Below are 26,854 nucleotides of genomic sequence, written 5' to 3' on the forward strand. Positions count from 1 at the left end.
TTTTTGGAAGCTCAGATACTTTCCACTTACTCTAGATTGTAAGGTACAGTAGCTATTGCTGTTTGGATGCTCCTAAGCTGCTTTAACAGCAACATCATCATTATTTATACCCCACCCATCTGGCTGGGGAAACCCAGCCACTCTGTGTGGCTTACACAGTATCTAAAAACATAACAATATCAAACATTTTTTTTTTTAAATGCAACTCCCAGCCACTTGTGGTTAAGGTATTCTGTATGATTGTATTACCATAGCAGTGATTAAATTCTCAGTTAATGAGTAACTGGTGTGGATCATAAGAAAATGTGAGAAAAACTGCATAAGCATTACTAGGAATAGTGTGGAAGTAAGTCCTAAGTAACTAATGCATCAATAATTGTAACCTGTAAGTGTGAATTATCCCTTTGAACGGTGAGCCACAATATATTTTCCCAGCATCTCAGTCTGATTTGAACCAGTTTTGAGTTGAGTTATGCAGTGATTTGTACCCAGCCTCTATCAGTTAAGTGTGTAACTTCTATTCAAGCTTAAGATCTTTGGAGCCTGCTGAAACAATCAACTCTCTAAATTTCAATGTAGGATATGGGTAAGACAATTCATTGCCTTGAATAAAAGTACAGTATTTTCAAACATGATTTTTTCCCTCTTTTTATTGCTGTTAATTCAAGGAAATATGCTGCATAAAATCCAATTTGTTCTAGAAATATAAGTGAGCTTTCCCATACATAACATTTCAAATATCAAAGTATATGGTAAACATACAAATAAAGAGAAGGCAACATACCTCCCATTTACAGTACAGTATCTGAAATCATAAAGTTCCATAAAGTAAACTGGCAGATAATTGAGAATGAAGTCCACTGGTGCTTTCAACACCCTCACTAAACTCAAAAGCAATTATTTCATTTTAATATGGTCCAACATACCCAGAGCAAATAAAAGTACTTTTTATAACGGAGATAATTTCCTATGCTAATTTTCTTTTTTAAATTAAAGCTCTCATCTACCCCTTTACTCCCTCACTTTCAAAATATATTGGTGCTATAAATATAAATGCTATCTATGAAGAAATGTAGTAAATCAAGCTTCTTCAAGTTTCTTGTTTAGCAATTAGAAATGAAATGAAAACTGTTTTGACTGCTTCCCATCTGCTGCATATCTTCTTCTTTTTTTAAAGCAAAATCTACATTTCTTCTATGAATTGTGATACCTATGGGTACACAAAGGATGGTACTTCAGTGTTGATTTCAACAGTCAAAAGCTTTCTTCCAGATAAACTCAGTGCACTTAAGAAATCAAATATTATCTGGAAGCAATTTAGTACATCTTGGCTTTTAGAAATAAAATACAGCAGTGTTAAACTTTGTGATATAACATGATCAATCTTTACACTCATCAGAGCCTTTCACATTATATCGTGATCACACAGTGGTAAAATTGTCATAAGAAAGTGACATTGCTATTTGGTAGACTGGTTCTAGTATACAAATACCCGAGGGTTCTGTAGAATACATAGATTTTTGACCAGATTGAAATAAACCAGTTACATTCTAACACAACACTGTAACAGTCTAAAGGGGAAGATGTTAAAAATCAAGTCATTTTTGTATCAACAATGTAGTGTATATGTTTAATAAAGGGATTTGCTGCCAACTGTCATTACAAATGCAGACACACAAACTAAGGCATTCATACCAGTTACACAATTTGAACCAACAGGCTTAAAAAATAATAATACTACAACAGAAGTAAAATTGTTCAATGTATTTCTATTTCAGAAATCAGTTAAAGGTCCACACACAGCTTTAAGCCTTCCCCATCCTATGTTTTATTTGTGTCTTTTAGGCACATATAAGCTCTTTATTTTGTCCGTTTTTGCACATGTACTATTGTGAATTTTCAAACTCTCAAAAAAAAAGCAAGCAATGCCCCCATCAGATCAAAAGCATAGGAATTTACTAGTGTTACGGCCAGAAATAAACGGCTGAACATCAATCCAGTCCCATGGAGAGAGAATGACCCAGCGAAAGATGGGAAAGAACAATAGCAGCACGAGAAAATGAGGGCAAGGGGAAGGTGGCTTGTGAGAGCATGCTCCAATTACCCCTTTCAACCGTATGGCTGTTCAACCAGTGTAGTCAGAGGTTAAATGACCTTCTCTTTAAAAAAAAAAATATGCAGTAAACATTGCATATCTTCAGTGCAAAAGTCTATTCATTCAAATACTCTTTTGATTGATTGGCCGAGATAGCAACATGCTTTATGCAAGTCAGACCAGGAGCAAAACCGATTTCTTCCTTTGTATTACAACAGACATTCACGAGCAATGAAAAAATGCAAAAGAAAAAAAAAATAAACACACACAAGGAATCTCTCAAATCCAAAGAACTCCCCAGACTTCCCAACCTTCATTTTGGTATGTAGGCAATGTTTACTTGGTTTCAGTCAGCAGAATCCAACGTATCATTAGAAGGGGGTGGGGGAGGTGCATATCTCAATCTGTAAGTGCCTAGAACAGGAAAAAGAACTTACTAAGTCACTGCTTACACTTAATAATAAAGTTATAAGAAAACCTACAAAACCCCCAAATGAACATACCCTTCCTCAAATCCTATTCTTCCATCCAAATGGAAGCTACATCTATATAACCTGCCTAGAAGACAGATTTTAGATAAAAGGAAAGTCTTAAGACAGTTTCTTCCAAACAAACAAGCAAGCATACAGTATACTGGACTTAACAACTGTAGAGCAATTCCACCTATTTCAATGGGACTACTCTAGAACACATAGCTTCAGCCTACCAAACTGATCTTCTCTGTTCAAGTTTTACCAGATATAAACACACACACACCAAAAAAACAACAACACAAAAAACCCCAAGGGGTGGAAATGGATAAATTACAGTTACAAATATTAAAAAGAATACTGCTATAAAACAGATGGCACCCTACATTTTAATGGTTTATCCACACATTTTGAAATGTCTAATCAGTCACATTAACAGGGAGAGGGAGATTTGTTATGCATAGGGGTAAGTGAGTGGTTGGTTTTAAGTTCAAAGCATGTGTAAATTACCAACTTTAAAAACCATGTTTTGTTTTGTAACTGCTTTGGGATGTGCTACTAGAGATACAGAGTCACATTTTAGCAGTGCAAAAATCTAATAAACCAGGGAGGTGCACTGCGAGTTTCATTTGCTATTCCCTTACTGGTGCCGTGTGACCCAGTTTTTTGCTTGGTTATCTGTGAATGCCATTACGACAAAAGTAACTTATTTGGGCCCAATTACAAGCTCTTAGATGACATTACTGACAATCATGCATGCACACGCACACAAAGTGTCATACAACCCACAGATAGCAGGATGGGAGCAGCAGGGTCAAGAATAGAAGCTAAGTGAATTCAGAAGCAACCGTGTTGGGAGTTAGGATTACCTTGTTGACTGGCCTCCAAAGATGACTGCTTACAGTCCTGTGCATAGTGCCCACTAACACCACAATTATAACAGGACACATTCCCATTCTTCTTGGGCCCTGATCCATTAGTATTGGCAACTACATTTGAAGCTTGGTACACAGGGAACAACCTCCCATATCCTGCCATTTGCTGCATACCGTAGTTGGTTTGGCTCCCCATTACGGGGTCATGCATCAGATGCCCGTTTGCATATGAGGCCCGAGGCACGAAAAAAGGAATCTGTGCTCCATTGGTTTGATGCGGTTGGTTGAGGTAGCTACCACTGCAAAGTGATGGCAGAGGGATGAAAGATGGAACTCGGTAGAACTGTCCGTGAAGAGGATTGGTATAAATGTAACTGTTAATCTGAAGACTTCCGTTGGTCCCGCAGCTGCATCTGCGACCACAAGACCCACACGGCCCGCAAGGCCCAGACCCCAACTGCGGTGGAGACAAGAGATTCCCACTGGCATTGGTGTTTCCAACAGCGCTGATGTAGGATGTGCTGTCACTCTGGGCGGTGCTGTGTGTTAAAGCAGGGCTCGGACTGGGTGCAGGACCTGGTGTGTGGGTAGGAATTGCAGGAGGAACTGTAGGCTGGACCTGACTAGCGCACAGACCAGATGATGGAGGTGGTGGTGTTGAAGCCACAGTGTTCAGCACAGTCGTACTCTGATTGGGCAACACACTGGTAGCATGAAGAGTCACTGGAACAGGAAACGGAGCTGGTGGAAGTGCTGTGGAGAGGCCAGCTGCAGGAACAACTACTTTTAGACTGGGAGGTTGAGGGATCACTCCTGCATTCCCCTCAACGTGAGGCACCATTTGATTTAAGCCCATCACATGGGGTGAAGGTTTTGAGATTGGGTCTGTAGTAGGAACTGTGGGTCCGTGGAAGTTACCTGGGTTGTGGACTGGGATAAAGGCAGTGTTTGGTGATCCAATACTTAAGTTTCCAGTTTGTTGCTGTGGTCCACTAACTGCACAATTTTCAGACGGCGCCTGCGGCGAAGGTATCTTCATTCTGTGTATTGCTAGATGCAATGCAGGGCTACCAGACTGGACTGCGGACGGGAGGAAAGTGGTAGACAAAGGCGAAGACAGAAGTTCAACGTGTTTCTCAGATTCACCAGTGGAGCCCATGCCAACAGGAGCTGCATTTGTGACCACCATTCCCAAAGTTTTCCCATCAGCAGATATGGGTGGTGGGACTACAGTTTCAGGCTTCTGTGCACCATTGTGCACCACGTAGTGCAGAGCAGGTAGAAAGGAAATGTGCTGAAACTGTGGATTCAAAGGATCCTCTACGATATTTCCATTGTCTGATCTCACTGAAATCTGTGCAGGTGACTTATTGAGGTCTGTAGCACCATAACCAGCAAATCTCATCACATTTGGGTTCCCAGAATCTTCAGAATTGCTATCTGTGTCTGTGGGGAAATAGGGTATAATTAAGCACTTAAACATTAACGGTTCTATAAGCAATATTTTCCAGACCTAGCCACTTCAAATAGCTTTAAAAGGACTAATAATACAATATTTTTTTTTGGGGGGGGGGGAGAGAGACAGGTAGATTAAAGTTGCCATTTATATTGATGATTGCTCCTTGCTATTTTTCAGTTTCCCATTTCTTGCTCACAGGAAGCATCCAACTTGGTACCACAATTGAAAGCTACAAAAATCACCGTATGGCATATTATGCCATCATTTGAGCACCTTTAAAAAGACACTTGCCCTGGAAAGGCACATGCTCACAATTATTCAACTGCACTGTGAAAGTCGTATCTCTTATTTAGTTTATGTTCATGAGAAGTGGGTAGTCCTTTTATCTGTGAAACAGGCATGGCATTTGTAAATAAAATTTCAGTATCTTGAATAGACACATCAAGTGGTATTCAGCTAAATAACTGTATGAGCAGAATGACTTCCTCTTGTTTAATGGTTTATTCCTATCCTCGATCACACCACCACAAAATCTGTCCAGAGCAGATTTAGGGGGCGCATGGAGGAGGGAGAAGTCCTGTTGTACAAGGGAAGTTGTTCTGCTCACACAATGAGGTACTTAGCTCTGCAATGAATACAACCCAGGAAATACATGTTGGTTAGAAGAGCATGGTGCTGATAATGCCAAGGTTGCAGGTTTGATCCCTATATGGGACAGCTGTGTATTCCTGCATAGCAGGGAATTGGACTAAATGATCTGCAGGGTCCATTCCAACTCTACAATTCCATGAAATACATTACTTTCTCAGTTACATTACTAAAGTGGGAAAGTAGTTATGTAAAAACATTTTAAATGACTGAAAATAAAGTCAGTGAGTTTAAGTGTTTTTGAAAAGCAAATTATATATTTAAGGTTGTAATACATAATAGGCAAGTTTGGAAAATTACATCAATTCAAGAACAGATAAGGCAATTCAGATTTTGTGGGACTTGAGTAAAGCTTGAAGCCCAGCTCTGACTAAGCCTATATTTATTTTCAAGCCTTTTCTCTCAGGAACCCACAAAACATACAGGCAAAGATTACTGCATTGCAGGGGGTTGGACTAGATAGCCCTTGGGGCCACTTCCAGCTCTACGATTCTGCTTAAATTAAGTCTATTTTTAATGACCAATAAAAAACAAGAGTTGTTGATGACACTAATAGAGAGTAGAGATTTGTTAGTATATGAGGCAGATGGAATGGGTGTGCAGAATAGTCACCTCCTCATCCATGGGTTCAGAAGAGGCATTTAAAGCCACTCTGAATATAGTCACAGAGGTATGAAAAAGAAGTCATTTCACAAGATTAGGTGCAGGTTACATTGTGGTATGATGTTCTGAACCTTTGCAAAGATGTCCTGCAGTTTTCACAAATACATTTATGGTTTAGTTAGACAAGTGCTCCCAAACAGGGAGGGAGAAAAGATCAAAGAGGAAGGCTGTCCCCCTCTGTGCAGAGGAATCCAGATTTTAAAACTTCAGTTAGAATGTAGAATATAATACCTAGTTATCAGTGGAGTTGCTAAGGCTATTTCTGGTGTCCTTGACCTAGGCACACCAATCCAAATGAAAGGAGAAGCATACTAAAGGAATTATATATATACTCTTATTATTTTAAAAGTACAGATATACAACCTCTGTCTTTTTCGTCTTCACTTTCAAAGCTTTCCCTTCCATCATGCCGTGGACTAGAAGGAGAACTGTAACTCTCTGAAGAGGTTTCTCCACATGTGTCATGTCCCATTGTAATGTCTAAATTTGAATCTAGAAGAGATTTCATTTCAGCAAAGGTTACCACTAGACATGGTCAATTAATTAATATGCATATTAACTTGCCATTTTCTGCAACGTTCACGTGCTACCTGAAGTCAAGTCCATAGTAAGGATCTTTTGTTTGTTATCCAATAGTAAAAAACAAGAACCTTTACACAACTGCACAATGCCACTGTCATGATCTACCAGAATCTATGGCTGAATTTCAAAGAGCTGCTTTAGACACAATGGCCATTGGCATGAACAGTGGGAGTTTTTTACTTCCTCTCTTTGAACAGTTAATCTTCCCACCATGTATGAGTGCTGCTCAAAGTCCTCTGATTCAAAAGTAAGCAACAGAGGGCTGGTGTTCAATTATTTGAATTCTGGCCCATGTAATTTTGGAAGAAATACACGACCAAGTCAACTTTGCAAAATAAATCATCATCATAATCCTGAGCATCCCCACGATACATCCTGTCCTATCTAAACATGGGATTGCCATTGTTTAAGTAATTATCTGGGCAGTTCCAAACAGGGTTCTGGGCCAACTCTGGGAATATTCTAGAACTTTAGGCCAGGTTGCTAACACTTACGTTTCCTCCTCTTTAGAGGACCTTATCATATGCATGTATCTTAAGCTGTACTTGTGGCAACCTGAAGAACACAACTGGCTTGCTGACTCCTGTAAGAGGATGAAGGCTTTAGGTCCAAAAACAGGCTATGAAAGACATGCTCTGCCAAATGCTACATCAGCTTTAGCAAGTACGCAGTGGCACACATTTTAAAGAGGTATTTCTATCCAACACACACGCACAAAATATAGCCATTCTCCAGATGCTATAATGCCCAAGTCTAGGCAGAATCTATTACTTGGCAGCTAGCCATCAAGAGAATTGGAGGTTGGTTGGAATCACAGACATCTTAAGAGTGACGTAACAAACAAAACAGATATCCTTCCAGAACTATGACTCATACAAAAGGGGGAAGACCAGAGTGACTCACAGATATGCAAGACTTTCCTGCAAACAGAAAAGTTAACCAATCAAAACCTGCGACAAATTTAAGTTGGAGATCTCCTTTGAAAGGCAAGGGCTAAGTCAGATTGCGTACAGATGCAGAGGATGCAGAGTTTACTGGGCAGACTAGCAGATATAAAATTGTCACTAGGAAAAAAATATGTGCCCCACTCCATCCAGAGGTTTTGGCATTGGAGAATGTATTAGTGCCAAATATGATAAGGATATTGTCACTGAAAATCTGGACCTGTTGGGACCAAGGAAGTGGTCACTATGGCTGAACCTATTCCACAGAATAGAATCAGAGATGAAGATGATGAAACTGCTGTAACAAGTGGAGTTTTATTGCTTGTTTTTTGAGTGCATATCAAGACTGATCTTCCTTTTGCTCCAGGATGCCACTGAGGCAACCGTTCCAACTGGCTTAAGCAGAATTTCAGATTCCTGAATGTCAGTAAGATCAATAATTTCATGTAGATACTCAATAAAGAGAAAACATAGAAGTGCTTTCCCCTTACCTATCTAGTCACTTGAGAAGAAAAGGGGTATCCAGACCCCAGATCATTAATGAATGTTCAAACTAGATCTGTACTCCTAGTTTCGGAAAAATTAAAAAGAATATTCCATAGCTCCTCTGCAACAGATATTTCATAGCGATTTGAGTGTGAAAGGAAGGAAATGGTTAATTGTAACAAGTGTATGCTTGGAACAAGTGAATCTCACAGAGTATGCTGGCTCCACATCAGAAAGGCTTAGGGAACCAAATATTTAATTCTCAGTGCAGAGTTGAAAGCAGCATGCATAAGTACTGGTTCCAGTCATAGATCGCGCTATGGTACCACTATATGGCTACCATTTAGGGTTTTGAAGCATCAACAGTTTTATATGTGGGAAAGTAAGATGGTTGGCTTCTCAAACAAGTGTGACTTCAATTTTTTCTGTGCTCTAGGGATTTATGGTCTCAATGGTAGGACAAAATATGAAAGTGAAGGCAATCTTCAAGAACATCTATCTAAACAGAAACACTATGCACAAGGAGGACTGCATGACCTGAACATTTGATGCAACACTGCATCCAGGAGTGTGTGTTCTAAGGAGATGCAGCAGATTTTATCAAGGATCAGTTCTGGAAGGCTGGGCTTTGATGAAACAATTACTGGGGCAGAATTCAATTTCTGCCTGGAGGACACTAATACTACAGACTGGGAACCAAGTCTTGTCAGTGAATCTACTCAATTAGATTGGAGGAAGAGAAAGCTGGTAGAGGAGGATCAATGCAATAGCTTGACATGGCCATATTATCCTTTTGGGCAGGCATCCCCAAACTTGGCCTGCCAGATGTTTTGGGACAATTCCCATCATCCCTGACCATTGGTCCTGTTAGCTAGGGATGATAGGAGTTTGCTTATGCCTGCTTTTGGGACTCATTAAGAGGATCAAAAGAAGCCGTTTGCCATTTCAGATCTTCATCTAGACCTTACACAGGTGCCTTGTATTCAAGTATCAGCTTGGAGTCAGGTGACTTGAGTTGGGGGAGAGATGAAACACAGTCCCTTTACAGTACTTGCAGCCATTTCCCCACGGCAGTATCTCAAGTGGAATAGTGACCATGTCAAGATCATTTTTTTCTGTTAGCGTAGGGAACAGCCTACCATATGCCATTCACTGACACAAACCAAAGCACTGGTGGGTCCTATCCAGAATGGATACTCTCTACTAACACCTTGATAGCCACAGCACCTTTTGAACATCACACTCCCAACTGTGCCATAGACACGCAGGACAACTACATTAAATCGCAGATTGAAAGAAAAATGAGTTCTATCTCTTAGCTAGAATAAAGGGGAAAAGCTTCTCTAATTTAATAAAAGTGAAGAACAGTTGAAAAGAGAATTTGCAGGGATCAGAGAACTGGGAGCACTCATTTTGCCCTTCAAGTTCCATAGACGGTATAAGATGTCCTCTCAAGTAGTGGGGCACAAGCCTAGTTAAAGTTATAGAATGATTCCAGAATTGACTCTGTGTAAGTGCAGTATTCATACACAGAACTACTAATGGGAAAGACCATGAAGAAGACTTCTGGCAATTTTAAGAGAATCTTAATATTTTCCTGCCCTATCAGCTCATCTTGCCATACAATCAACCGTATGCAGTATACATAAATGGATTAATGTATAAATCAAACAATTTAAGACTTGAGTGGGGAGCCTCAGGCCCAGTAGCAAATCATGACCCTCAAGGCCTGTATCTAGCACTTGAGAATCTCCTCAGGCCATTCCCTCTCCCAGGTCACAACCCTCAAGGTCCATGCTCTGCACTCTTCCGAGTGTACTCCTTTAACTGTGATGCGGTCGCTTGATTTCCTGGTCAAGTGATATGCGTGTATAGAAACCTCTGGAATGTAGACTACTGTACAAAGGTAAGAGCCACACCCACTGCTCCACCAGCTTTTGTCCCTGGCCCTGCCTATAACTGGCACTGACAGAGAAGCTTCTCCAACGAACTTGAAAAGTCTGCAACCACATTTCCTACCTTTTACTGTTCCTGGGTGGAGGTGAGCATCGGCGACTCTCATACAGCTAGTTCTGATGGTAAACCTGGCGTCAGTTCTCTTTATTTTATCTCTGTGTGAGAATACAAACATAGTTCATTTTTCAAATAAGTGGTCATAAAGTCTCTCATAGGACCTTGAGGTTAGTATTTTCAATTCAACTTCAAAATTATTCAAGGATATGGATTGTGCTATACAAAACTCAAAAGTTTTTAAACTTTTGGTTTAACATGACCGTAGTTACTGGTACACATGCATATATTAATATATGTTAATACATTGCATTATATTAACAAATTGTATTTTGTATGTCTAGGCAAACCTCTGATTAGGCTATTAGAAAGTAAGTCAACATTTGCATGAAAACCTGGTGTGCATATCACGGTAAGCCACCGTAAGGTCACATCCACACCATACACAAAGAATCTTAGGCCCTGCAGTTTGTTGAAGAAGTGGGAAGCAGTTGAGAGGGGTGTATTACAATCCCCAGGATTCTTTGGGGTAAACTACGACTGTCAAAGTGGTATAAATGTGCTTTAAATATATGGTGTGGATGTGACCTAAGAAACAATCAATGACGTACTGTAAATGAGCATCGTGCTATTGCATGCTGCTCAATTGCTACTACTTTATTCTACCTTGCCTGGGGTTGGAAGAAACACACCATAAACTTGGCTAAATGTGTGTGAACCAGCGATCGTGATCTGTTTCTCTCCAAACAAACCTGCAAGCGGAAGCCACGGTTTGTACTCTGTTTACCACTCATAGTAAACAAAAACAAAAAATTCATAGCAGATTCTGAAAAAGATCAACTTTCCTCTAACAGAAGCCAATAAATTTGAATGCTATACTTAATGGCTATATTTTGATAAATGCATAAGCTATATTCTGTTTCTTTTTAATGTGTACTACTTACTTTTCTGGTTGAAGCTTTCCTTTCTTCTTGCTCATTACAGGCAAAATTCTCTTCTCCCCTGTATACTGGAGAACGAAATAGCAGATCAAAAGCCTCCCACTTCAGAGACCGACAATTGCTACAACTGCACTTAGACCAAAGGAACAATGTTGACACAAAGTTATTTTCCTCCCACGTAACAGCTCATCATTTGGAATGAGATGTAAAAGTTCTCACAATTTTCTATGCTTATGCTCTGCTGGTGTTACAGCACACTAAAGGAACCTCTCTGTCTTAACTGAGTCAAATAAATATTTGCATATGATTTCCTCTTTGAAAGTCCTATCTAAGCTTAAACATGAAGCATTTCCATTGCTTAAAAATGGGAATGACGTACAAGGCTTTCACTACTTAAAACTGTGGCGAGTCAACTAGTAGCTTCTGGATACAGTGGTGCCCCGCAAGACGAATGCCTCGCAAGACGGAAAACCCGCTAGACGAAAGGGTTTTCCGTTTCGGAGGTGCTTCGCAAAACAAATTTCCTATGGGCTTGCTTCGCAAGACGAAAATGTCTTGCGAGTTCCTGTGGGGTTTTTTCCCCTCCCCACCCCTTTTCCCAAGCCGCTAAGCCGCTTAACAGCTGATCCGCTAAGCCCCTAAGCCGCTTAACAACTGATCCGCTAAGCCGCTTATCAGCTGGTCCACTAAGCCGCTAATCGGCTTGCTTCGCAAGACGAAAAAACCGCAAGACGAAGAGACTCGCGGAACCGATTCTTTTCGTCTTGCGAGGCACCACTGTAGTACCTTGCCTGGAAGATGGGGTGCAGATCATCTCACTGTCTAACACTCATCTTAAAGTGACCCAGGGAGTGGCACAATTCAATTCAAAAGCAGAAGACTATAGATAGTGGTTTCAGCTCTTTTTGCTTTTCAGATGAGGAAGAGCATTACCTAAGTTGTTTTTTTTAAAAAATGCACACATGGTATTTATGAACTGTAATGTTCCCTTCCATGAACCTTGCAAATTATGCAAAAACCTCTGGGTTATGTTTCTGCTCTCTGTAGCTTGCCCCACCCTGTCCATTGCTCTACCCTTCCATCCCTTTGAAATGCTACTGCTGGCACCTGTCACTCAGCCTATGGCGGGGGGGGGGGGGGTAAGAGGTCTCTTGTGAAAAGTGGTGTAATTCATCACCAGCACTAACTGTCACTCCAGAGAGGTTTCTATTAAAAATAATACACGTGAATTCAATGGGGTTCTGCTGCCACTTAAGAAATATGTGCTTTTAAGACACATCAAATAAATACCTGATCAAGTAATGTGCAATGCTCTGGATGCTGCTGAACAGCACAGCCTTTTCTTCTCCAGTCTGCCACACCGTTATGCTCAGAATTTATGTTGAAGCCATCCAGTGAAGAACATTTAGCATTAACTGTGCTGTTGTAAGAAATACATGAGTTTATGTCACTGAAAGTACCTCTAATATTTCAATTCATCCAGGAAAATGTCCACCCATGCACAATCCACAAGGCTAGTTCTTTTTACTAAATTTCAGAGACTGTGTTTCTGTAGATAGACACTAATCTGCACACTTTGGACAAAGTAGCAACTGCATTTGTTAATTCACTGATTTCACCTCCCTTAGCAGTGGTATGTCTGAGCCTGCTATTGGTTGTCTTATTTTGCATGTTTTTCTTTTTATATTGTATTGCACCATTGAAAAGCTTAATACAAATTATTACATAAACAAACTGGGAATCTTCCAAGCAGGCAGCACCACCCAGTCTTCTGCCAGTCTTAAAAAGTTAGGTTAGCAAGTGTCTCCAAGGTAATTATTGTGCATCAAGCTAATATGGGCTACCACACCAGAGATGGCTGAAGAGATTAGACAGTGGGAATGTGTGCAAGTAAAAAGTCAGTGAAGTGTGCTCATTCAAGAGGTCCTTTTAACCTTTGCTCATGTTAATTTTTCTTCAAATGGCTCTGTGAAGAAATAAGACTGTCTGCTATTTTGTGCTGGGGTTTTAAAAATTGTAAAATGGTTTCTTTTCGCCTCAAAAGCACTTGCGCATTGGAGCTCAAATGCTCATAGGAAAGTTAAAAGTATAAGGAGATGTTTTGCTCAGCAAGTTGTTTGCAGGAGAGTCAGAAGTTTAAGAGGGGATTTCAAGGAAGCCAGAGAAATTATTATCTTCTGACAGCTGCAAGGATGTGTATTAGGTATAACATGGAAAGGAAGAAAGAAGTGTCAACAACTTTTCAACAGTTATTGAAAGTTTCGGATGTCAAAATAAGGTAAGGAAGACAGGATGGTAGCATATTTATGGAAAAGTGGAACCTGTTATGTTATAGAATTTGGGAGTATGGAGTAATTTACAACCATGTAAATATGATTACTTTCACAACAATATCTATGCTGGCACAAACATTTCTCATTTTTATAATAATAATAATAATAATAATAATAATAATAATAATATGCACAAACTATTTTTATTGTAAATATTAATTTATTGTAATATTGTAAATATTTAAAAAGTGTGTTGCTCATTAACCTGTGCACAGGAAGATCAAATACCTACCCTAGGAACTTGGCAATTAACGGGAAATAGAAATTTAATCAAAACTCTATTCTCTAGTTGGTCTAAGTTGGTCTAGAGAAGGCCGATCCAACTCCCAAGAGACTGCAATCTACTTCCAGTATAAGAAAAAACTGGCGGTGATCTACCCATTGTCATTGAGGATTGTCAAGCTTTTTGGGAGGAGACAGAGTTGTTGAGCTTTTTTGGGGAATTGACCACAGTTGCTGAGCTTCTTAAAAGGGGAAATAACATCAATAACTCAACTCAAATGCCACAGCTGACAAGAGCAGGCAGTGCTAAAGGCAATCACAGTATCGTATCCACCATTGCAAATAGAAGCTGGAAAAATATGTGATGGAGGGACAGAGCGAGGGGAAAGAAACATTCATTCCAGAGTTTTTTTAATCCCGCGATTGACAGAGATCACCAGCGGATCTACCTGTCGATCACAGTTGACTGGTTGGACATGTCTGGTCTAGAGAGATGGTCTACAGTGTCATGCTAGAAAATAGGGCAGTTAGTGACAGAATGAAAGCTGGAATTGTGGAAAGTTCAGCACTGCAGCAAAAAGGAATATGAAGAAGAGAACAATTAGGCCCAGAACTGAATTAAATGATTCAAACTATTGGCTTAGTTAGGGGAACAACCTAGAACAGGTATAAGCTGGATGCATTTATTTCTGTTACTTACTCAAACTGTAAATATATGCTTTTGTGTCCATGGCTTACAAAAATCTTAAGTGAAAGTATAGTTTGTTTTTGAAAAACTTCATCTGAAACCTTGTTATTCACCCCACAACCAAATGGTTTGCCACTCTATCCAGCGCTGGGAGTAGGCTGGATGAATTAAAGTCCAAAACTTTAAAGGACTTCTCTGTGGAAGGCAGTAAGGGAAAATAAAGATATCCACTTGGTGGCAGCAGCGAATAATAAAAAAAGTGGTGGGTGGGTTTGGCTTAACTGGTTTGTCTCCCTTCCCATGGTACATGATTTAGCCTTTGTCTTCACAGATGCTGTTTCCTTGAATTATATGTAGAAAGAAAACTGTACCGTAGCAAAATTTTCCTAATAGTAAACATAAGATTTACAATTTGCCACAAGAGGTTCCCTAGCAATTTCTTAACAACAGTATGACAGATATTTCTCCCCTCAAAAAAACCAAGCATCAAATGGATTAGTTTAAATGAGAAAATAAGAAGGACCTACTTCGTAATAGGACATTTCCCATTATGTTTCTTGTGAATCACTGTGTGCTGTATCATTTCTGGATAGGAAAGAATAGTAAAAACATTATTGATCAAGTTAATTTTAATTAACCAGAGTGGCTGGGGCAACCCAGTCAAATAATAAATAATAAAATTTCATCCTTGGCCCTCTGCATTTCCACAAGAGCAAAAATACTACTATAGTAGGGGTAAGGGGGGGGGGAGGATAATGAACTGCAAGTTCATTTTGAAATGCATGCTTACCTTCCTCCTGACTTGAAGCTTCTGAGCTGTCCTCCTTAAAATGTTCTGGTAGCTTAGATGTCTTCAGAGAAGATTGGAGATTATCTGGAAGGTAAGCATCATTGAGCAACTTCAAAAGGTATTACTCAAAAGGTTAATTTTAACAGCTACCTAGTTTTACAAAGGGCTGTAGAAAATTTGAAGTTATGGGGAGTATACCTTGCAGCTACTTGCTTTAATTTGCTTCAAGACTCCATGGCAGCTTAACCAGTCTAACATTAGGAGCATTTAGAGAACTCCTGTACCGGTTTGGTGTGAGGGATAAAATTATGTATTTAAAAGCAGAACTATATACATTCCAAAGCCTCTCACACATACATTCTCCTCCTCTTGGTTTAGGAGTCCTTGTCTGCCAATACAGCAGCAAGTTAATTTTATTGTAAAACAGTAAGTTGATAATTTTAGCTGGTTATCTGTTCTTAATATGCTAATCTCTGAAACTGCTAAGGACCACACAGGATGGCTCTGCTTACGCCATCGGTTTTCAGTCTTCATTTAATTTCACATCTTCTTTTTTACTGACCAGCTTTCAAGATACAGTATATCATTAGATAGCTTATGTCAACCATGCATTCATTTGGGGGGGGGGGGAATGGATCTATACTCCAAAGAGCATGCTAAACATACAAAGGCCCTTCTCCATGAGCTCCCTCCACAAGTGGTTAAGAGGATGGCAACCTGAGAATGGGCCTTTTCAGGAGTGGCTCCCCTGGGAGGTTTGTCTGGTGCCATCATTACATATTGTGAGGTACCACGCAAAAACAGTTCTTTTCTACCAACCCTTTGGCTTTTAACTATCTGTGGCTTCCTTTATTGAGTGGGATGTTTTAATTCTGCCCTTTCAATACACAAAATGTCTTTTAGATTTTTCTGTGATGGTTATAATGTGTGTTATTTGTTTTAAGTTGCTTTGGGTTGCCCTGGCAAAAAAGCAATAATAATAATAATACCAAATTCTTGTAAATGCATCACCCAGCAGCAGAAGATTTTAAATTAAAAATGCAACAATGAACCTGTTTAAAGGCAAGCATTCTTTTGTTCTTCTGAACCCTTACAGCTGGCTGCCTTAAATGAGAAGTCCACTGTACAAAAGCTATACAGTTTTCAACATACTTGGAAATAGTGTTTTCCAAGGGTTATTATCTGAAAGACAGAACTCTAGTAAGAAATTCTAAGAACACAATTGATAGGATCAGTCGACTATGTTGATAAAGCACATGATGGCATTTCTGGAGCCTGGAATCAGATGACATCAGTTTTACAATGTTTAAAGGCTTAGGAGAGTTTATAGCTTTCTACTGAGTGTATGTTTGGACCTCAAAAGTTTAAAGGACCAGGGGGCGAGCAGGCTGTAGCATTCAAAATTTAGTGGCTATTATCAAATCTTGATATACCCGTCTGAGACTGCACACAGTTTCAGTTACATCTATTAATCCTACTGAAGTCAATGTAAGTGTATCTTAAATATAAGTGTGTAAGTTTATCTGATACAAACACTTTGTATTAATTTGTAAATCAATCAGAAGTGTGTTTAGAAATTTCTTACTGTGCACGTGCAAAGACTCCGAGGACAGAGATTGAAAGAAGCTGTTTACTCTTTGATTCTGCAGAAAAGCTTGAGATGTTGTTGAAAACAGCTGCCTAAAAATAAATAGAAAGTAAACAATCCAATCAAGGTTACCTTAACCTATAAATCACTTTTTCATTCATTCAACTTAGCTTTTATTTAAACCCAAACCAAACACCCAGAATTGGAATGTGAACTAGCCCCCCCCCACCACAAAAAATGAGGGGCTGAGAGGACATATATTATTCTGATTGCTGCCTTGCTTTTCTCTGTTAAGATTTGTGATTTAAAAACCAAATTTAAGAATACGATTCTACCCATTTCTAATTCATATCCTATTTTGGGTAGGGGTGCAGATGGAAGCTTATGTTAAAACACTAACGCTTGACCCAGAATAAGAATTGCATTAAACATTACGTTGTGACAAAGCCAAGTTTGGCATGACATGTATACACAATGGACAGGTACAGTTTATTTCAGGTGTCTGGTACAAGACAGATGATGTACCTATGCAACTTGGCCAGTTTGCGTTGCTAAGGTCTTATGTGTGATGGGAAGAAAGGCTCATACCCAGTTACTAGCCATGCCTCTCCTGCCCAACATGATAAAATGATAAAGCAAGAAGCTAAGAACTACTTAAAAAGTCAGAATCAAGAGCGGCGGCGCAGTAGAATGCATAGTAATTCTCATGTCCATATCTTATGTGTTGGATGCAACACTTGCATAGGTCCTGTACTCTTATGGTCAGCAATGCACATAAGAACTAATAGCACTGGATTTCATTCATATTGGCACTCTACAAATTTATCGTTCTGTTAAGGGCCAGACCTCCCAGGGCAGCTTAAAATCAAAATCAATGAAGTAAAAAATGCAATTCAGAACCCTAAACGCCAGCCTTTAGAATAGGTCAAAGGCCTAACAGGATATAAACATTTTTAGCGCTCTCTCAAAAAAAGTCAGAAGAGGCAAAACAAAATTCTTTAGAGAGGATATTCCAAAGATGCAGGAACACAAATGTTCTCTCCAAGTGAGGAATGGAAAAGTTATGCTCCCCTTCCTTCCTCCTTCTACAAAAGTAACGAACTCGGCATTCTTAGGATTCTGGGGACACCAGTTTGAATATGCAGTTTAATTACAGCTATGCAGACTTAGCAATGCCTTGTTTTTCGGATTCTGAAGTTGCAGAACTATAGTTCCATAGGTGCAGATTAAGGGAAAGGAGTGAAGCTCAGTGATACAGCACATGTTTTGCATGCAAAGTGTCCCAAATTCAATTCCTGGCACCTCTATTCCTCCATTTCCTGGCATGGAAAAGATTCTCGTCTAAAAACATGGAGTGCCACTGCCATTCAGTGTAAACAATACTGAGCTAGATATAATAATGTTCTGTTTTGGTATAAGGTGTCTTCCTATGTGAATCTCTAGTTTAAAAAGATTAACGAAATGCATAATATGGAAGGTGAGAGACCACATCAAAATTAATATAGTAAACACCATATTAATTTCCTCAAACGATTACCTTATCATGGGTTCAAAGTCTAGGTGTCGCCTTTCTTCTTGCTTCTGGAACCCTTGATTTAATGCTCCTAAAATAGTATTGTCAAATGCTTCAGAAGAAAGTTCCTTTGGAAGCTGGTGAGAGGGATAATGTTAATTATTGGCAGATAACAGCAATTTGTATCAAAGTAGTCATGCAAATCATCATAAGGCGGCAACAGCTCCTTTTACACTCTATCAGCAGTGGCTTATATCCAATGCAGCACTAAGCAAGCATCCCATCAGCACAAGGATTCCCAGTTATACAATCTGCCCCCCCCCAATTCTCTACACAGCCGTACACCCTCCTCAAAACTGCTCCGAAGAGCTGACCCCCCAAACTAGAACAGCAAGGCTGGGGGCACTGTGCAAGCAGGAAATCTTGTGCTGATAGGATGTTTACTTAGCACTGCATTTGAACTTCCCCCTCCCAATAACAAGACAGACCATTGATTAATGCAATTTTTGGGTGTGTGTTTTTAAACACAACCAGTCCCTTCAGACTAGAAATAAAAGCAGGTTAATGTTAATTAAGGCTTAATCCCTTCTCTAATTAGAACTACAACTTCTTCCAGGCATGAAAAAAGCTACTACATTGTGCCTATTTTGCAGTAGTCAATTTTACTTTGGTATCCACAGGTTTCATGGCAAATAGGATAAATAATTTGGAAGCCAACTTGTAAAACCTTTCAGTAACTAGTGTTTAGAAGTTCTTTTAGTAGAAATACGTACTTTTAGTAGAAATTCCTGTAAATCTTGATGTGTTTTTGTTACACAGGATGTAGAATGATCAGACCAGATTACCTGATGAAAAAGAAAATAAAATTATATAGCCATACATTGCTTTTACAGGGTACCATGACAGATTTGATACCAATGTTCCATGTAATCAAGGTAGCCTTTCCCATCCTGGTGCCTTCCAGACTAAGTTCAATCAGCCTGTTGGGGAAGCCACTTTTAGAAACAGAAGGTATTCCAGCATTCCCAAACATGATAATAAGACAGATACAAGCATGAATCTCATCCCAAAACTGATTTCATTTGGTGTAATATCCAACCTCTAAACCATTGCCCTGACATACTACAGTAAGTTCACTCAACATGTATCAAGTACTCTTTATATATAGTACTTGATTCATGATTTCTCTGTCCTCCAAATGGTATGAGGATAGATAAATCTTTTTATCCAAATTAGCATTTTTAGTTGGGAAATATCAACTTCACATATACTAAAATATATTATGGTGCCCCAATTAGCCAATTTCAAACTACACATTCAATTTGACATAAGCATTTCTGTTTTAATATAACAAGGCAGCAGTGTTTTCATAATGAATTACAATACTCATACAACCAACTGCCATAAAAAAACTCAGTGAATCTATGCATAGGTAAGTGTTGCTTGAATAAGCAAGAACATCCATCTGACATTTTAACCCTTTTCTAATGTATTCTTATATTTTTAGACCACCTTTCAATCAAACTTCTTAAAGCAGTGCACAAACATTGTAATGAAATACAATAGCAAAATCTCATTATTATTTTAACTCTGAACTGCAATCAATGCAAGTATTTGTAGCCCACAGATTGATCACTTACTTTAAAAGTATACTCCAGATGTTTGTCAGCTCTTTTCCTTGGTACTCCTTTCAGCATTATCTTTTCAATATGAACAGCTGAAAAACACAAACTGGAAATGTAAAAATGTTCAACAGTTCACAAGGACTTTTCATGATTTAACCTCTCTGTCTTAGGTTAGTTGCCCAGGTTGCTAAAACACTAGAAGGCTGGACCTGGAATTAGATATTTGGAAACAGCACATCACTGCTTCTTTCTAACTATATGGTTTTTCACAGTCTTCAATTTACTACCCATCAGTACCACTGTGCAATGGGGGCTAGTCCTCTGTTGCCCAGTATATGCTGATCCAACTATACCTGCATAGGCTACACAGCGATATCTGCCAAAATGAATTGTTAAAGGCCTATTTGCACTAATTCACTGTTTGACTTCAAACTGTTTTACAGCTCAGCAACCCAAGAAATCAGCAAGCTAGAATTAATTAAATCATGAGTTATCTCTCAATAACCTTGAAGAAGTTCCAGGTATTTCTGGAGAATTAGTGTAAAAAGAACAATTCCACAATTTTAGACAACTACGTTTGTCCTCCTACACAATGAAGACATTGACTGGGCCATCTTTTATCAAATGTAACAGCTCTCAATTCCCCTTACTCATTATGAAATGAAGAACAGCAAGGAGAAGAGAGGACAGAACAGAAGCAAGGTAGTTACCACAAGGTGGGAACACTATTTATTTATTTATAAACAGCTATAAACCACCTAATATTTTAATACCTCTAAGCAGTGTAAAACATAAAACACAGTTTGAAACATAAATACAACTTTAAAAAGTAGAATTGCAATATACTTGGCTGGACTGCACTGCAAAAGGGGCAATGAACCTTTAAAACCAAATCCAGCCATCCCTCTTTTAAATAGTGTTTTAAGTATTTCGTAGCATTACAATCTTCCCCACTTACTGCAACACCACAGGCTTAGTCCCAAGGCAAGAAAAAGTCAGACTTCATTAATTTTTGAACCATAGTTCCTTTTAACTTAAACAGATGTGAACGCAACTACATTTATTTATTTATTTTTAAAATAGGTGCAAACTTATCCCACTTTGTGTTTAAACACTAGTCTAGTAGCAACAGGAAATAAGGAATTCCATACAGGCAAGTCTTAAGGCCAGTAGAAAAGGGGCTGAGTTCTTTTTCCATCCTCTGCACGCAGCCCATATCTAAACTGGACTACCAGGAGGAAAGCCCTCTTTTCTACACCCAGTATAGAAATGTAGTGGGATGCCACCAAAGGGTTCTGTCCCTCCTCTGCTACCTCCCAGCAATTTCTAATCCATTAACTGGACTTAAGAGCTACCGTATTTTTCATCCCATAGGACGCACCTACTTTTTTTTGGGGGGGGAATAAAGGATTTCCCCCCCTTAACCAGGTCGGGGAACAGTGGGATGGCAGCGCTGCGCCTCCCCGCTGTCCCCCGAGCTTGTGGGGCTGGCCGATGTCTGTCCGGCGCGCGGGGTGCTCTGCTTCAGGGCGCCCCGCCCGCCAGAAGGCTGCAGACACCTGCGCGAAGCACGGGGCGTCCTCCGGAGGGCGCCCCATGCTCCAGGCTGCCGCCCACAAACCTTGCGCGCCCGGGGGGAGTTCCCCTCAGTGCGCAAGGCTTGCCGACACCTACGCGAAGCACGGGGCGTCCTCCAAAGGGCGCCCTGTGCTCCGCGCTGCCGCGCAAGGCTTGCGGACACCTGCGTGAAGCACGGGGCGTCCTCCGGTGCCGCCCGCAAACATGGGCACGCAAGGCTTGTGGTTAGCTTCCTAGAGCCTGGAGAGCGAGAGGTGTTGGTGCGCACCGATGCCTCTCGCTCTCCAGGCTTCAGCGAAAGCCTGCATTTGCCCCATAGGACGCACACACATTTCCCCTTCATTTTTGGAGGGGAAAAAGTGCGTCCTATAGGGCGAAAAATACAGTATCTTAATTAACTCCTATTAAAAAGCTTTGCAATAGCAAAAATGGATATTCCTAGTTTGTGAATTTCATCAACTCGAACTACCAATGAAAGTTTGGAGGGGGTGGGCAGGGAGATGATTCTGTTTATTTTCCACTGCCAGAGATGTGATGTAGCATATCTGTTTGATTTATATAACGTAAGCAAATATAAAAAGCAGTCAAAGTAAAGTATTTTATCAGAAAAAAATGAATCAATTGAGGCATACTCAGGGTACCTTAAATGTTATAATCAAACAAATTCAAAGCTTTAGGTGGAAATTATGTTATTGGTTTATAAATATTCAAATACGTGGCAACTTATTAACACACATTGCCCATAGTAGCAATTTAAGAAAAAATGGAAGACACGGAAAATACACTCATTTTAGCATACCTGAAGAGCTGTGCACATAAATATGTTTCTAAGGAATAGTCTTTTCAAAAAGTTACTTGTAACTTGGTTTTTACATTTGATTGATACTCTATTACAATTGCCCAATTTGACTTTGATTCATTTTTTATTATACCAATTGATATTACGAAAGCTACATATTTCCAAAAATGGGATGTTTTTGATGGAACAACATAACAGTGGAAACATTTCCACTTCACCACTAACTGAGAGCAAAAGACATAAAATGGGGAAAAAACTTTGCTAACAATTTAGCTACTCAAAATATGATATTTTGATCTACATACCTTCTTGTTGTGGTCTGTGGGAGGCTACCATATGTTTATCATGAAGTGCTGCCCTTTGTTCAAGTAAACCGCTCTCATTCCTTGCCATGCCGTTATTAGAAAAGTTCTAAATTGAGGAAAAGAAATAAAAATATTAAATATAAATCTGATTACATTTAGTGATATAAAAGTATGACAGTAGAAAGACAACAAGGAAACAACATGCATGTGAAAGTAATGCAAAATGCATTATATATGCAACTTAGGGTCTGTAATTAAAAATCTGTTCCTTTTCTAAATGTATGTTGCATTATCAAATAAGTTATTTTAAATTGGAGCAGTCATTTCAAATTTTTAAACCAAGTGCTATAGTTGGAGCGAGAAACCTCTAGCTAGGGGTCCAATTTGGCCTATTAGGCTATTTCCCCAAACCATATTCACCAACTGACATAAACAAAGCAAAGCAAAAGTCCACCTCTCACCTAGTTTAAAAGGCCATATTGGCTTAATTAGCCAAAGGCCTGGGAGAAGTGGAATATTTTTGCCTGGCTCCTAAAAATATGTAACAAAGGTGCTAGGTGAGTCAACCTGGGGAAAGCATTCCACAAGCGGGAAGCCAACGCAGAAATGTTGCTACCCTCTGGACCTCTCGTGGAAGGGTCTCAAGATGATGATTGCAGAGTCTAGGTTGGTTCATATGAGAGGTAGTCCTTGAGGTATTGCAATCCTGAACCATTTAAGGCTTTATAGGTCAAAACCAGCACTCTGAATTGGGCTCAGAAACTAACTGGCAGCCAGTGCAGCTGGGCCAGGATTGGAAATGTATGGTCAGTCTTACCCTGGTGAGCAAACTGACCACTTAATTCTGCAACTGCCTACAGAGGCAGCCCCACATACAATGCATTGCAGTAATCTAATCTAGAGGTTACTAGGGCATAGACAACATAAGTGAGGCTATTCCTGTCCAGACAGGGATGCAGCTGGGACACCAGTCAAAGCTGATGGAAGGAAATCCATGGGACTGAGACTACCTAAGCCTCAAACAAAAGCAACAGATCCAGAAGTACTTGCAAGCTGTGTACTCGCTCTTTGGTGGGACTGTAACCCATTGAAAAGCAGGCAACCTCCCATCTATCTGGTCTAGGGAACCACTAACAGTGCCTGTAAGACCCTGGGCTAGGAACCTGTCACATCTGTTCTTTGGAAAACAGACAGATGATGCTATATCAATGAAATAATTATTAAAAAAATAAAAAAATGCATGGAGTGAAAACAATTGTTTTATTTTCTCTCAAAATACTAAAATGTAGGGTCCTATGTTCAGAAACTGCATAGTGAATTAATAGTTTTACAGGGCCACACACTTCAGTTATGAAGAACACACTTAACATTTATCTTCCTCCTCCTCAATTATTCCATGGATTATAACTATTTTGACATTCATAATGTATAACAGAAGATAACAATAGCAAAAATATACCCCGATCAGGTGCAGTTTCACATCTGAAACTTGCTTAAACTTCAACACAATTAGAGGAAAGAAATGCTGTTTGCTTTTGCCGCCCTGATGCTAAACATACAGTGGTGCCTCGCAAGACGAAAAGAATCCGTTCTGCGAGTCTCTTCGTCTAGCGGTTTTTTCGTCTTGCGAAGCAAGCCCATTGACGGATTAGCGATATTAGTGGCTTTTAGTGGCTTATCGGATAAGCAGATAAGCAGCTTAGAACAAAGGGGGGGGGGGGAAGGAAAAAATACCCACAGGAACTTGCAAGACATTGCGAAGTAAGCCCATAGGAAATTCGTTTTGCGAAGCACCTCCAAAACGGAAAACTCTTTCGTCTAGCGAGTTTTCCGTCTTGCGAGGCATTCGTCTTGCGGGGCACCACTGTACTTGGGAATAAGCACGATTTTGTTTTAGAAAAGGATAATTTATGTATAAAATAAAGATATAATTAAATGCACATTTGTAACCAGGTATGTATAATTACTCCAGTGTGTGTGGATATTGTTTCTATGGCAACTAGCATCAAACTTGGGTGATCCCCAGCATGCCCAACACCAGTCCAGGTACTGACAGCAGCCTTGTTTACCATTAAACTTCATCCCAAGTTACTCTCTGCATGGTTTTTTGCCTTCTTCCTCAGTGTGGTGTCCTTGACTTTGGCCCTGAGGCCCAGACCTAGATGTAGCACTGTATCATATGCTCAGAACAAATGTGGGAAAATATATTGCCATCATCATTTGCTGAGGCATTTTGGCTCTTTCACCACTGGCAACAGGAAATCCCATTTCAACTGTGCAAGGGCTTTTAAGTTACACCTACAAATCCTTTTGCTTGTATGTTGATGCAAACTAAAAAAATGGCACCATCATTGAGGCCTTTCTATGCCCTCATGAAAATAGAAGGCTTGCTTTAGAAATAGAAAATGAAGCTCTAAATGGGAGTTAGTACCTCAAGCCTCCTGCAAATATGCCTCAACTTCCGATTTTCACGCTCTTCTAATTCTGTGCCACCAGGTCTATCTAAACCACGGCCGTTGCACGTACCAGTTGCACGGTCACATAACCAGCAACGTTGATTTAAACTAATCCCCCCCATATCCTGCCTTTCTGTGCAACGCACATCCGCGGCAGCATATACCAAAATATTTTGTGGAAAAGCAGCGGTGAGGCAATGGGAAACTCCCTTACTTCCAGGAGCAGAAGGATAAACTGGGTCAACTCATCCTGCTAAGGACAAGAGGACCTATAGCAGCAGACACACACACTGCAGCTCACCCCCACGGACTGAGCTCTCCCCCCGCCCACCAGATTCCTCCTCCGCCACTAAAGGGCCACTTTGAGGAAGGGATGGAGCGCGGAGGGCCTCTAACAGCTCATCCCCTAACTCGAGACACTGTTATGTCACAAGGAGAAGTTCTTCCGGGCGCCTGTGCAGCAGGCGAGAGCACCGGGGGGGGGGGGGGAGGCTCGGGAAGACTCCATTCATGACGCGTGGGAGGGGGGATTAGCAAAAGGCGGGGGCGGGGATGCGAGAGACGTGTGTTTCTTCCTCTCTCTCTTTTTCTCTCCGCGCGTTCAAAGCGGCGCCCTTACCCGACCCCCGCGGCAGGTGTGCCCGCCCGCGTCCTCCGCGCCGTCGCGGCAAAGGGCCCTCCGCAGCCGCTCCAGGTGCTCCCGAAGGGTGACCCTCTGGTGGAAGGAGAAAGCGGGGTGCAGGGATGCCATGGTGAAGAGCAGCAGCAGCTCCTCCTGGGCCACCAGACCCAGGCCCTCTTCCGACGACGCCTTTTCCTCGCCCCTCCCCGCCGCCGCTTCCTCCTCTTCGCCGCCGCCGGGCCGGCAGCTCTGCAGGATGGCGTCCACGCGAGGCAGCAGCCGGTGCAGCCGGCTGGCCGCCTCTCGGTTCTCGGAGCCCAGCAGCGCCAAGTACACGATGAGCTTGGAGCGCACGGCCGGGTCGCGGAAGTCGCTGCCCCCCGGCGAAGGAGCAGGCGCGGCCGGAGGCGGGGAAGCAGCAGCGGCTGCAGCAGCGGCGCCCGGGGGGGAAGGCGGCGTCGGCGTGAGGGGTTGCGGCGGCTGCTGTTGCTGCGCCTGGGCGGCGGCAGGGTTGCCGGTGGCCGCCGGGGCGGCGTCTCCTCCGTTGGCCTTGGCCTCGGAGTCCCTCAGGCAGTGGTAGTCCTTTCGGGCCAGCTCCTCCAGGCAAGAGCCCAGGAAGCGCAGCTCGAGCGGGTTGAGCAGGTCCAGCAGCCCCACGGCGAACTCCAGCCGCTGAGAGGAGCCCAGCGCCAGGCCGAACCACTCGTAGACCGCCTCGCGGGCGCCGCCGGCCGAGCAGCCGCAGAGGCACCGCAGAGGCGGGCCTCCGGGCCCCGGGGAAGCCGCCGCCCCTGAGGAGCCGCTTCGGCGCGGGTGGCAGGCCAGGCCGCCAACCGCCGCTCCCTCGCCGCCGCCGTCGTCCGCCTCCTGGTGGCTCATCGTCTGCCGTTGCTGCTGCTGCTTCACCGGCAGCTTCATCTTCAGCATCCTCGGCGCGAAGGGAGGAGGAGGAGGAGCGAGCAGCGAGGCGGGCTCAGCGGCGCCGCCGTCAGGAGCCGCCGCTGCCGCTCATGGCCCTCCGTCACCGAGCAGGAAACCTGAGGCGCTAGCTGAGGAGCCTGCGATGGCGGCGGCCTGAGGGAGTGCGTGAGGGCCTGCGTGCCCGCGGAGGGCGGGGGGAGGGAGGGATAGAAAGTCTCTACTGCGCAGGTCAAGACGCGAC

General features: G+C 41.5%; 1 protein-coding gene across 1 annotated transcript; it reads right to left on the minus strand.

Moving 5' to 3' along the window:
• Window positions 1–632: 632 nt before the first annotated feature.
• ZCCHC2 (zinc finger CCHC-type containing 2) lies at window positions 633–26,854 on the minus strand. Its single transcript, XM_083747155.1, has 14 exons — window positions 25,690–26,854; window positions 22,615–22,720; window positions 19,948–20,024; window positions 19,081–19,152; window positions 18,332–18,444; window positions 16,792–16,886; window positions 15,207–15,290; window positions 14,944–15,001; window positions 12,464–12,593; window positions 11,177–11,241; window positions 10,242–10,333; window positions 6,574–6,702; window positions 3,435–4,886; window positions 633–2,509 (listed from the first exon to the last, which is right to left on the minus strand). The coding sequence occupies exons 1-14, from the start codon at window positions 26,617–26,619 to the stop codon at window positions 2,442–2,444; spliced, it is 3,471 nt and encodes a 1,156-aa protein (XP_083603281.1). The 5' UTR covers window positions 26,620–26,854; the 3' UTR covers window positions 633–2,441.

This window comes from Podarcis gaigeae (assembly GCF_964106915.1).
Source record: "Podarcis gaigeae genome assembly, chromosome: 7".
Classification (NCBI taxonomy): Eukaryota; Metazoa; Chordata; class Lepidosauria; order Squamata; family Lacertidae; genus Podarcis; species Podarcis gaigeae.

Coding starts and splice junctions, on each gene's coding strand:
- ZCCHC2 (XM_083747155.1), bottom strand. CDS start 26,619: ATGCTGAAGATGAAGCTGCCGGTGAAGCAGCAGCAGCAACGGCAGACG. Junction 16,887..18,331: donor GACTTTGAACCCATGATAAG/GTAATCGTTTGA, acceptor ATTTATTTTTAG/GCAGCTGTTTTCAACAACAT. Junction 15,291..16,791: donor GGAGTCTTTGCACGTGCACA/GTAAGAAATTTC, acceptor CTTACCTTCCAG/ATAATCTCCAATCTTCTCTG.